Here is a 13,875-nt window from a genome sequence, read left to right as displayed (position 1 = left end):
TATATTTAGCGCCAATGAGGACATACGTTTAATTCCAATGAAGACATATATTTACTGCCAATAAAGACATATATTAACCGCCAATGAAGACATATATTTACTGCCAATAAAGACATATATTAACCGCCAATGAAGACATATATTTACCGCCAATGAAGACATATATTTACTGCCAATAAAGACATATATTAACCGCCAATGAAGACATATATTTACTGCCAATAAAGACATATATTAACCGCCAATGAAGACATATATTTACTGCCAATAAAGACATATATTAACCGCCAATGAAGACATATATTTACCGCCAATGAAGACATATATTTACTGCCAATAAAGACATATATTAACCGCCAATGAAGACATATATTTACTGCCAATAAAGACATATATTAACCGCCAATGAAGACATATATTTACCGCCAATGAAGACATATATTAACCGCCAATGAAGACATATATTTACTGCCAATAAAGACATATATTAACCGCCAATGAAGACATATATTTACTTCTAATGAAGACATATATTTACAGCCAATGAAGACATATATTTACTGCCAATAAAGACATATATTTACCGCCAATGAAGACATATATTTACTTCTAATGAAGACATATATTTACTTCTAATGAAGACATATATTTACTGCCAATAAAGACATATATTAAATGCCAATGAAGACATATATTAACCGCCAATGAAGACATATATTTACCGCCAATGAAGACATATATTGACCGCCAATGAAGACATATATTTACTTCTAATGAAGACATATATTTACAGCCAATGAAGATATATATTTACCGCCAATGAAGACATATATTTACAGCCAATAAAGACATTTATTTACTGCCAATTAAGACCTGTATTTACTTCCAATGAAGACGTACATTTACAGCTAATAAAGACATATACAGTCATGGACGAAAATATTGGTGCCCCTGGAATTTTTCCAGAAAATACACCATTTCCCCCAGAAATTGTTGCAATCAACAAATGTTTTTGGTACACATGTGTTTGTTGCCTTTATGTGCATTGGAACAACACAAAAGAAATGGAGAAAAAGGACAAAATCGACATAATTTTACATAAAACTCAAAAAATGGGCAGGACAAAATTATTGGCACCTTCAACTTAAAATTCGGTGCACAACCTTGGAAAAAAATAACTGAAAACAATCACTTCCTATAACCATCGACAAGCTTCTTACACCCCTCAACTGGAATTTTGGACCACTTTTCTTTTGCAAACAGCTCCAGGTCTCTCAGATTTAAAGGGAGCTCCTTGCAACAGCAGTTTTGAGACTACAACACTATCATGCATCCCTAGTTGTTTCAGTAAATTCTCAGAGCTTTCACCAGAACTGGTCAACAGAACTTCTATTTAAAAACAGTAACAGCTGTTCAAAACTCTATTTACACCCTTAAAATTCTCCTTCTGGTTCTTTATCTCCTCACAGATTTTCTAAAACCACAAATGGCTTGTTAACTATTGTTTTACCCTCGTTCTTCAGGGAAACAATCGCTCCTATTCCACACACTTTCACAAAAGTTGCCAAATATGACCGACTGTTGGGCAAAAATGTAGATAAATCCTCAAGCTTATCAAACATTCCATCCTTTAAACCATCTTCATTTATACCTCCTCCTATCAAATCAGACCGTGCACAGACACGAGTGTGTTCATGCACAGAACGAGGTTACTGATGATACATTTTAATGATTCATTATCCAAACATATTCCTGTTTTTCTAATTAACTTCTCATTAACTCATCATTAGATAGAATTCAATTAGCACATAACCAATGGCTGACTAGCAGTTACTGCGTCTTTTGTTCCCTCGTTAATCAAAATTAAACGTCACATGTAACAATGAGGAATCAATCCAGCTGCACACAGCCAATCGATGCGGTCTGAGACTTAATTAAGGGCCAGGATGATAACACTGCTCGTTTGTTGTTGATATAATAATCAATATTCCTACTGTGAGGAAGAATAATGAAGAAAAATGAAGTGTCACCTTCACCATCCATGATTTAAACGTCCAAGTAAACGTCAAACGAGCTTCTTGATTACCAAACGAGACAGAAATGACACTTCATGGACTGAGGTGTTGCATTCTCTACCTGTTGGCAATAATCAATAATTTAGAAATCAGCAGGCCTGCTAGAGACTGTCCTGTTCAGACACACATGAGGTTTCATTAGCTGGTGTTAGGCTGATAGCGAGGCTGTATCCAACAGAAAAGAACAGTCAGCGCTTTTCTCTCGTCCTCTTATTAATTTCACACTTCACTTAGCTGTGATTTCTACGGGCTAATGTGGCAGAGCCCGCCGGGGTGCTTGGCGTTTACATCGCTAAAGAACGCAGACACCAGAATATGAGGAGGAGAGCAACACGCCAAGGAGAGTTACAGTCATCATGCACAGAGATATCACACCTTCACAGTCAGGTGGCGAAAGCAGACAGACAAACAGGAAGTGACAGTGAAAATGCAGACCATCCTCCAGCATCCATGAATCTGTCTACGGGGCTGTGAAAAAGTATCTGCCCCCCCACTGGTTTCTTATTATTGTGCATATTTGTCACACCTGAATGTTTCAGATTATCAAACTAATTTAATATTAGACAAAAATGACCTGAATAAATGCAAAGGTCAGTTTTCAAATGTTAATTTCTTTAATTACGGGGAAAAAAAAACATCAAACCCTGCCTGGCTTTATGTGAAAAAGTCATTGCACCCTAACCTAATAATTGGTTGTTCCAACCATCACCTTTGGAGGTAAGGATGGAATGGGCAAGAATTGAACATTTTAAATGTATTGCATGACAACATGATCATTAAAGGAAAGGAATTAAATGTTTACATAATCTTTGAAGACAAGGATGGAATATCTTGTAGGTGTTACAGGTTCACATCATTTTTAAGGCAAGAATAGAATGTTTGATTAGTGCTACAAGGTGACATCATCGTTAAGGAATGGGTGGAATGTTTTATAATGTTAACAAGATGAGCTATTTAAGGGCAAGAAAGGAATGTTTTGTGTTTATTGCATGAAACATGATCTTTAAAGGCCAGGAATGAATGTTTGTAAGCTTTACAAAGTTACATCCTCTTTAAAGGCAAGAATGGAATGTCTACATAATCTTTGAGGGCAAGGACAGAATGTCTTCTGAGTTTTACAGGTTGACATCATCTTTAAAGGCAAAGATGGGATGTTACCATAATCTTTAAAGGCAAGAATGGAATATTTTGTGCGTAGTTATTGACAACATGATCTTTAAAGGCCAGGACTGAATGTTTATAAGCTTTACAAAGTTACATCCTCTTTAAAGGCAACGATGCAATGTTGACATAATCTTTAAAGGCAAGGATGGAATGTTTTATGGGTATGAAAGGATGCCATTGTCTTTAATGGCCAGGAGGAGTGATTTTCCTGTGGTAATCACTAGTTCCACCCGTCTTTAAAAGTCATTATCAGAGGAAAATGTTTTAGTAATGATAGAGATAAAGTCTGCTGGAGTTGTTTTAATAACAGAAAGTCAGCGTGCTCTGAAAGCCTCTTTTTTCTAACATGCCTACATGCCTACATGTGTACAGGCCTGAGTGTCCCCTCCCAGTGAACGCGTCATCATGAATTACAACTTTTGAAACACAATCAGACCGGCCGGACTGATGATTGCTGTTATTGAGAGGGTATCGACTGTTTCACGCCTCAGCGTCACTGGAACACAGAGACGACCAACAGAGGACGTGTGATGAATAACAATCAGCTGTGAGACGAAGGAGAGAAGGGGATGTAGACGGAGCCACAACCATGAAAGTATTCATGAGGAGCTGCTGCTGTGGATCACCTGGAAGTGTCAGGGTAGCGGGCTCGTCTCTCTACACGAGTGCCTGAAGGCGTCATCTTCATGAGCATCTCAGCAGTCGAAGACGACTCCCAACAGGCCCGAGGAAACAAAAAGACACCCAGGACTGTCGTTATTAAACAGAGGCTGACACCGTCAATAATCACCCCATGCTCATTACCTCACAGGTGTTTTCTTCAAATCGCACCCCTCAGTTTAGCACCACCCAGTGCATTGTGCTTACGGCGGTATTATTTATGCTAATGCACGGAGCCGGCGGTTCATTATAAGCTGATGATTGAGGCGGGGGCAAACCGCTGCTACAGGCAGCATGTTAAATTAACATCTGTTCTGTCAGCAGGCAGGAGAAGAACACGGCGTGGTTCGATCTGACGCGACCCTCAGCTCCTCGTCTGTTAACAGCCAAAGGCGATTTAAGACGAGCTGAAAATTTCAATCAGAGTTTTTAAAGACGCTGTAGGTTGATAACAGCAGCGAGAGTCTGGGCTCCTGAAAGGCTGAGAGAATAGACCTTTAGCAAATATCATTTAACAGTATTAATACATGCAAAGTGGACCTTTTGCCTTAGCACTAGCCTCACTGCCAACATTCACCTACTCAGCCACCTCCAATCTGCAGAAAAGACCCTCATTATAAGAAAGTTTCAGTCAGACTGAACTATAAACAGCTGGTTTACGAACAACTTCATAGTTTTAAAAAACATGCAAAATTGAGGGCCTGCCAGGGTCATGCCCTTTGAACCCTGAAAGAGTTTTTTAAAGCATTGCATCACCAAAGTCTCCTCCAGTAGTACACAAAAGTAGAAGTTGATTGGTTAAACGCCCTGGTACGAGTTTGTACCAGTACCGGTACCAGTATCAGATAGTGTATTCTAAATGGTGGATTTCATGTTGGAGTTAGAGATATGGACACTCAGAGATTTTTGTAGATCTTTTGTAGATAAAGCTGCATCTGCCCACTGAATTTCATAAGCCTCGGAAAGACTAGCAGTCTGCAGCGTTCCATAAACCCAGAAAATGTGGCACTATAGAGTAAATTTAGCAAGTACACTTCTGAAACTTACTTCAGTGTCTCATTCTTCAGAGTTTTAGGCATGCGCCAATTTTCATGTAAATGGGTGCATGTCTAATGCCTTTAAAGTAGCCAATGAGTTTAGAAGGAAACACCAAAGACCAAGGCCACCCTTAAGGTGGGGTAAAGGGGAGAGCTTTCTGGGGCCCAGCCAGATGGGGGGCCTATGGAGGTCAGGAACATCATGGTCCATTGTAAAGTTAAGCTGTGATAACTGTATTTTATATTTGAATTGAGTTTTTTTCTGCTAATGTTACAGGGTGGATGGGCACATTGACTAAAACATTTGGAAAGTTGGAGAGTTATGTCAGACTTCATAGCTAAGCCATGATGTGCACAGATTTCAGGGTGCAGGTAATAAAAAAGAAGGAACTCTAATGGAAAATAATAAAATAGTTGCAAAAAAGAAAAAAAAAGACAAATTAGGTTCAAAATTTGAAAGTTAAAAAGGTTTAATGAGGCTAAAATGATAAAATAGCTGCAGAAATTAATTAAGCAACAATTGGTTAGGGTAAAAATGGGCAGGCAACTGAAGGAAAGCAGGTAAAAAGTGGTAGAAATGGGTTTCAAGAGGCAAAAACAGGATATAAGCAGCAGAAATTGGTTAAAAAATGCAAAAATGGGCAGAAAAAAATGTGAAAAGCAGTCAAAAACTGGTGGGTAAAGGGAAGTAAAAAATAGATTTCAAAGGAGCAAAAATGGGTTATAAGCTGCATACATTGGTTAAGAATGGCAAAAACTGGTGGAAACTTGTGAAAAGCAGTCAGAAATTGGTAAAAATGGGTAAAAGAGGGCAAAAATGGGTTTCAAGTGGCAAAAATGGGATATAAGCTGCAGAAATTGGTTAAGAAATGCGGAAATGGGCAGATAAGGGGTAGAAAAATGGAGAACAGCAGTTAAAAGGTGGCAAAAAGTAATGGTAGCAAAATGGGTTGAAGAAAAGAGAAATAGGATAAAAGTTATAATTTAAGAAGGGCAAAAATGGGTGGAAAACTGGTAAAAAGCAGTTAAAAATGGGTAGAAATGGGTTAAAAGAGGCACGAGTGTTTCAAGAGGCAACAATGGGATATAAACTGTAGTAGTTGGTTAAGAAAGGCAAAATTGGGCAGAAAACATGGTGAAAAAAGCAATTAAAAAGATGCAAAAAAAATAGGTTTCAAGTTACAAAAATTGGTTAAAAGAGGCAAAATTGGGTTAAAAGTGGAAAAATATGGCAAAATGGGCAGAGGAAATGATGAAAATGGGATAAAGAGTGGCACAATCATGTAATTTTAACAGCAGAAGCCAATAATGGCATCACACACTTTTCACCCCCAAAATATGAGGTAACTGTGGGCAAAGGCTGCTAGCACCAATGCTACTGATCCAATACACCTGAACTGACACCAGTAAATCATAACTAGGTTGGGCCCATTCTCTGGGTTTTTCAGGGGCCCAGCTGATTATGCTGGAGGGTCCGCCTACATTTACAGTACTCTGGCCTGAAACGACAATAACAGCCTGTTGAAGCTAGTTTGGTTATTTTTAGAGTCATATGTCTGAGCTTCCTCTCTGTCCTGACATCCTGACTTTAGTGCAGGTTCTAGCGTGGTTAACACAGTTCTGTGTTACTGGTTTAGATTAGAAATGATTGGTTATCTTCACTTAAACTTGACATAGACCATGTTTGACATAGACCAACCGTAACGGGTCTCCACATGTGGCTGGGCCCAGGAAAGCGTTCTTTTTGTTAGCCCCTCATGAACAGCCTTAAAAACTAATCACAGGCCTAGAAACAGATATCGACAGCAACCACCCACCTTTTGGTGGCTCTGATTCTGAGGTAAATTTCACCATTAAAATCCTTTCATGCCATTTCAGAAAATCCTTAAATCAATATTTTTAATCCTGGAACCGAGCCAACAGCGGCCTGAGACTCCTGATTGTAAGACGCTGGAATCAGAATATAAATAGGAATAGAAAACTATGACAAAAAGGGCAAAAGAACAAGACTGAGCATGTGTGTTTTTTACGGAAGTAAGGGAAGTGTCCAATAATTCATCACACGTGATCGCTTTCAAACTTTCAAACCATAAACAGAACCTCCTCTTACATTTTATCTTTTTTTGTGTTTATATTTTTCATTATAGTTTAGGGCCATTTACTGTTGTCTCTGTGTTTCTGAAGCTCCCTCAGGTCTGCCTGTGCTTTTTAACACTACGGTGGCTGGTTTAGTCCAAACCCTTCCTTTAGCTGCAGTCACAGTACTGAGTCAGTGTGGATAGGTCTCAATCAGACTCCAACATCTGGACACTGAAATTTTACTCCATTCTTCTTTGATAAACTGCTCAAGCTCTGTCAGTTAGACAGGGATCAGCCCTTTTCAAGTCCAGCCATCAATTCTGTATTGGATTGAGGTCTCTGCTCATTTCACCCTCTACCTTTACAAGCCTTCCAGGGCCAGCTGCTGAGAAGCGTCCCCACAGCATGATGCTGCCACCACCATGCTCCACAGTGGGGATGGTGTGTTTGTTCTGATGTCAGTGTTTGGTCTCATCAGACCAAAGAACTTTCTTTCTCTTGACCATGGAGTCTCCCATGTGGCTTCTGGTGAACTCTAGTCCAGATGGAATCTGAGTTTTCTTCAACAGTTGCTGTCTGCAGAGTCTCTCCCATCTCAGCTGCTGAAGCTTGTTAATCCTTCAGAGTAGTCATAGGTGTGTTGGTGGTCTCTCTCTCTAGTCTCCTTCCAGCACGCCAGTGTTAATTTTGTTGACTAATTATTTTCATTATAGTTTTTGTTAATAGCCTTTCTTCCCCTGATGAAAACGAGACAGTAACTAATAAAAACAAGTGCACATGGACAAAAAATAAAACAAAATTAATTGACACTTTAGTCAACAAATAAAAAAACGAGATGAAATGTTTGACAGAGACTTTATCCAATCAGAACTAATTTTGTCATGTAGAAAGTAGGGGCAAGTTAGGCATAGATCCAATCACAGCTACTTTGGCTGTGTGAAAGGTGGGATGAGCTACAGGGGAGATCCAATCACCACTGCTTTTGCTGCGTGGTGGCTGGGTAAGTTGGGGAGAGATCCAATCAGTTGACTAAGTTTACTGTAAATTTCATCGACTAAAATGTTGGGAAGTTTTGTCAACTAAAACTAGACTAAAACAAACAATTTAGATGACTAAATGATGATGAAAACTAAAAGATATTTTGGTAAAAAGACTATAAAACTAAATTAAAAAGTGCTGTCAAAATTAACACTGCTGCACGCTCACTCAGTGTGTGAGGACGGCCTGATCTAGGCAGATTTACACGTGACATATTCCTCCATTTCTTCATGATGGATGAAACTCAAATCTGAGTGTTTCTATTTATGCCTCTCTTCTAGCCTTACTTTAGTGTCTTTGGATGTTTTTCTCCTTGACTTGGTCTCTCTCTTGCTCCAGACCTCAGTGAATAAATCCCTCTCCTCTCTCTCTCTCTCTGTAGCAGAAAGGCTGGACTAACTCCCTGCGGCCGATGGACAGACATGGAAGCACAAAGGTAGGACAAACTCAGTCGTTTCCGTCCATCAGATCTTCCCTCCCTCCGTCTGCCTCCTATCAGTCATCTTTAATAAGCTTCCTCTCCCATAAAGCTGAGGATAGATGGAGAATATTCCCCTCACACCGTCACCGCAGAGACTTTTAATCTGATTTATCTGAGGAGGCTGTTTTTAGCTGCATTGTTCTCCATCATACAGTGAAAGAGTATTTGCTGCCACACTTGGGTCAAGGACTCAAACAATGGTTGTTTAAGGCCTTGAGTCGTATTCAAACATTAGATTTGAATAAAGATCCCATTCACACGACGTTTTCGAGTGAAAACGCAACAGTTTTGTAGCGTTTTGGCTGTCCGTTTACATGGCAACAGCGTTTTGGTGCCTGAAAAGGGAACTTTTTGGAAACGGGCTCCAGAGTGGAAGTTTTTCAAAACGCCCCCGTCTCCGTCTGCGTGTAAACAGAGAAACTGTCACTTTCTGAAAACGGGCATGCGCACTGTGGCTGCAGTAAATATCCATGCGTGAGTAAGCTTTTAACGCATGGAAGGATGAGATGCCCAAAACAAAACAAAGTGTACTGTTCGTGCTCCTCACTCTTTTGAATTCAACTGTACTTCTCTAACAAAGTGTTGATTTACTTTACCATCACTTGGATCAGCGGAGACGTATTTTGTGCCTGCACCAGATTCTGACTCGACTCATACGCCGTCAAAGGGCAACCTGAAGGCTGGCTCGAAGGTTCATTGCAAAATCACATCGCCATCTACTGGCCTGGCATGTATGCCACGTGGTTTTGGTGTTTCCCGCAGTCTTGTGTGAACGGAAATCGTTTTGAAAACATTGCCGTCTGAATGTGGAACTTTTTTTGAAACGAAAACAGAAAACGAAGCAAAACGTTGTCGTGTAAACGAGGCCAAAGAAAACCAAAAAAGCAAGAAGTTTTAAAACTAAGAAAAACTAAACCTCCTCTCTTGTGCGTGAATATTTTACACCTTAATAACACTGCAGATCAAATCTCTGACTCAGGTCCGAGGTCGCAGATCATCTCAGCCACCGCTGGACCGACAGACACAGAACTCCCAGGAGCCTTTGCAGCAGCCTGGGTCTGTCCGTAAGAGTCACAGAAGGAAAGGTGAGCAGTCTGCTGGTTTAACCTCCATGCTTTGACTTGCACAGTCTCCACTCAGTTTGAAGCTCCGTCAGTTATAATCCTTTTTTTTTTTTCCATCATCTTTATTCCTTTAAACCAGGGGTGTCCAACTCAAGGCCCTGGGGCCAAGTCTGGCCAGAGGTACTTTGAGGTTGTAGCCGGCCCACCAGATCATACCATATTTCCACTAGTATGAGGTCTGCAGATTTCCTCCTGTATAAAATTGTAAACTTAATCTTGATGATTGAAAATATCCTTGTTAAATCACAAGAATTAGAACGACTAAAGAGTTAAAATAGTTTGATAAAAAGTCAGGAATGTGAGAAAAAAAATTTGTACGTTCAATTTGTATTTTTAAATTTGCATCTCACAATTATGACCTAAAGTTATAGTTTTGACCTTTTCAAATCACAAATTTGACTTTTTATCTAATATTTTGACCATTTAGATTCACAGTTTTATTTTAAGACGTATTTTGACATTTTCAGTTCCCAACTCTGACTTTAAATGCCACATATTGACATTTTTATTGAAAATCTAAAATGTTTATCTTACCTCTTGAAGTTTAAAACTCATAATTTTAATTTTTTTCTCGTAACTTGACATTCAAAATTCATGATTTAGAGTTTTATCCTATATTTTGACCTTTAAAAGTCTTGATTTTGCACTTTATCTCATATTTTCACCCTTTTAATCCCCTGTTTTGTTTTTTTCTTCTCATATTTTGAACTTTTTAACGCTTAATTTTGACTTTAAATCCCAAATATTGACCTTTTGATTCAAAATTTTACATCTTTATCTTATGTTTTAACCCCTAAACACGTGATTTTGAATATTCTTATATTTTGACATTTAGAGCTGACGATTTTGAATTTTATCCAGCATTTTAACTATTAGAAGTCTTTAGTTTTTAGTCTCAAAATCATTTATCATAAATGTTAATTTTTTTCCCTACAATTCATTACTGGTGAAGATGAGGTTGACAGCTTATGGGAAATGTTTACCCTGTTAGGCCCTCAGGTTAGACCCGAATTCTGAATCTGGCTCCTGCTGTGACCGAGTCCAACATCCCTGCTTTAAGCCCAAACCTCCTTTCCTATATTCCTGCATCACAACATCTCATTTTAAATGTTTATCGTCTCTCTCCTCGGCCCGTCTTCTCTCTGTCCTTGTCACAGTTTTCATCTCTTATCTCCTCTCTCATTCCTCCTGACTCTTCCTCTCATATTTATTACAATCCTGTTATCTCTCGACTTTTCCCATCCTTTCTGATGTAACTGCAGCATTTATGAGTGACAGCATCACCTCATCTGAATCTTTGATTATGGCTCTGTTTAATCCCAGGAAACAGTTTCAGAGATGACGCGTGTTAATTCAGCCGTTTCCAAACTTCAGTCTCTTTCAAACATGTCGGCCTTAGATTGGAGTACCACCATAAACACACCTTCTGGTGGTTCTCAGATGTTGTGTCATGACCCAAAAGTGGGTCTTCAAGCCATTTTCAGTGGGATGCAGTTGCAGATGGTGTGCTTTTATTTTGAGGAATGTATTGACATGTCTTTGGTTTGCAACTTTTGTTCCATCTACAGTCCAAACCTCTCTGCTATTCATGAAAAACACTCACAAATTCAGGACAGGACAAGCCAGGGCAACCAAGACTGGACTGGACAGGAAAATTCAAGCCAAGACAGTACTAGACAGAACTGGACGAGCCAAGAAAGGACAGGACTAAAGAGGACAGGACAGGACTAGTCAGGACAGGACATGGCTGGATAGGACAGGAAAAGACAGGACAGGACAAAAATTGAGAGGACAGGACTGGAGAGGACAAGAATGGATAGAATAAGATGGGACAATTCTGAACTGGATAGAATGAGGAAAAGAAAAGCCAGGAAAGGGGTGGATAAGACAAGCCAGGACAGGACAACAGGAAAGGACGACCCAGGACAGGGATGGATAAGACAAGTGTGGATAGGACTGGACAAGCCTGGATGTGGCAGGACAAGCCAGGACAGGTCAAGACTGGAGAGGACAAGACAGGAAAAGACAAGCCACAACAAAAGAAAAAGATAAGCCCCCAACAGCATTAGACAGGAAAGAACAACTCAGGATAGGGCTCGACAGGACAGGACAAGTGAGGAGACGACAGGACAGGCCTTGGTAGAACAGAACGAGCCAGGAAAGGACAAGACTGGAAAGGGCAGGTCAAGACAGAACAAGAAAGGACAGGACAAGCCACAAAAGAACAGGAAAAAATAAGCCAGGGCAATACAGGACAGGACAGTACAAGACAGGTGACAAGATAAGACAATACAGGACAGGACAGGGCAGATTAAGATAAGCCATAACACTGCATGACAGTGCAAGACAGGACAAAACAAAACAAGCCAGAACAGGACAGGGCAGAAGAGGACAGGACAGGACAGGACAGGACAGGACATGATAAGCCAGGATATGACAGGACAAGATAGGGCAGAACAGGACAAATCCTTACAGGACAAGACATTCAGGACAGGACAGGACAGGACAAGGTAGGACCAGACTGGACAGTATAAGACATGACAGGACACAACAAAACAGACCAAACCTCGCCTGGCCTGGCCAGGCTGGGGCAGGCGAGACAGGATAGGCTCAGAGCTGATAACTGATGTGAATAATTGTGAGAATATGATGAAAAATCTTCAGCATCAGAATCAGAGATCGCCTGAATTGTTCCTCTAAACATCCAATGATCCATCCACATCTGTAACTCTGTGTCTCCAATCTCTCAGGTACGTTGGTTTGCAGCGGGAACGGAACCGCCAGTAGCTCCATCTACTCCGTTGCCATGGTAGCGATCCCAGACTGCGTGGATAACGCCACGCAGACGGACATCAGCTTCCAGAACATCATGACTGTTGGGAGGAGCAGAGGTCACCACCACCATCACCACCCCCCTCCTCCACCTCCCTCTCCCCCTCTCCCTCACCTGGTGGGACCGTACGGGATCAGCGAGTTGTACGTATGTTCTGGTGTGACATTTTTAGATTCTCTGAGGTGATGGATCAATCCTGATTGATCTGATGTGGACTCGTGTTTCTGCCCCCTCTGCAGCTGCGTGTTTGAGTACAACGACCCTGATGACTACTTCGATGTGACGAACCACGAGGTGGACAGACAGGACCACCTGGAGTACGAGGTGAGCTGGTGAACAAATGCAGTTTTCAGGTCTCTCTCTTTCCTTCCACTGTCTGTCAGGGCCCCAGCACCTCTGTGCTAGAATACAGCTGGAAGTTTTAGTCATAATAATTGGACTTTTAAGCCCCTGAACGTGATAAAGTATCAGACAAATGGCAGACTAAGGGAGACAAGTCTAGAAGAGTCTAGTACTGAGCCCAGAGGCCAGCTGAGCTTTTTTAACAGCTTTTCTCCCTCGTTTTGTAATACATATACTTTTAATGGAAACACTGATATACTACTTAGCTAATAAATCCTGTGGAGAATGCGACCAAGTAAGGATATGTTGTTCACGAACAAGCCTGTTCCAAGAGCTTGCTCCTTGATATGAATGACAGGAACTGGCTCCTGTCTGAGTGCCAGTTTCCTCCATTTTTGTTATTTAAGCCCATTCAAAAAGTTAAACTGGTCCCAAATGAAGATGGGCTCTTATTAAATAACAACTGGAGGCCTAGACTGGCCTGTATGCAAAAGGCAAGGATGGAATGTTTAATAAGCTTTCAAGGATGACATCATCAAAGGCTGTGGATGGAATGCTGGTGAAGCTGGGGATGTTGGGGTATTTTTCTCACTCATGTTTGCCAAATAGTCGGTCATAGTTTGCAACTTTTGGAAAATGGAAGGAGGTTTCTCCTCACCAGTTCCACCAACTTTTCCATCAGTCAGCATGAGGGATTGATTGTTGGTGTATGTTTGCTCTAAAAAGCTACATGTAAAAAGCAGAAAGACAGATTCTTGTGAGCCCAAAACACATCGGTGCCATCCGACAAGCATCCAAATGACGGCCCCCCATTATGAACAAGATGCCTGTGGACGCACCATATCATGGCGCTTTAGGCCACTGCTGTATTCCCGATGCCGCCAGTACCGGAAGGTGGAGTGTTTCCCAAAGAGACCAGCTGCCGTAGTAGCAGTTCTCTTTGAAAGCACAGAAAAAGATAAGGGCACCTTTTGTTCAAGGTGTAGGAAGGCGATCTGGAGCGGGCTTTTGGCTCTGGTATCGAGGCAAAGATCAGGGTTTA

General features: G+C 40.7%; 1 protein-coding gene across 1 annotated transcript in view; it reads left to right on the top strand.

Annotated features, from left to right (window-relative positions):
- LOC121517878 (PDZ domain-containing protein 4-like) overlaps positions 1-13,875 on the top strand; it is a 53,779-nt gene that overhangs the window by 19,913 nt on the left and 19,991 nt on the right. The window contains exons 2-5 of the mRNA XM_041799968.1: positions 8,436-8,489; positions 9,514-9,619; positions 12,409-12,634; positions 12,731-12,815. Of these exons, the coding sequence (XP_041655902.1) occupies positions 8,436-8,489; positions 9,514-9,619; positions 12,409-12,634; positions 12,731-12,815 (471 nt within the window). The remainder of the gene's footprint in view (positions 1-8,435; positions 8,490-9,513; positions 9,620-12,408; positions 12,635-12,730; positions 12,816-13,875) is intronic.

The sequence above is a fragment of the Cheilinus undulatus genome, linkage group 11, assembly GCF_018320785.1.
Source record: "Cheilinus undulatus linkage group 11, ASM1832078v1, whole genome shotgun sequence".
Classification (NCBI taxonomy): domain Eukaryota; kingdom Metazoa; phylum Chordata; class Actinopteri; order Labriformes; family Labridae; genus Cheilinus; species Cheilinus undulatus.
The sequence above is the reverse complement of the archived record's forward strand: the minus strand, read 5'-3'. Positions and strand labels throughout refer to the sequence as shown.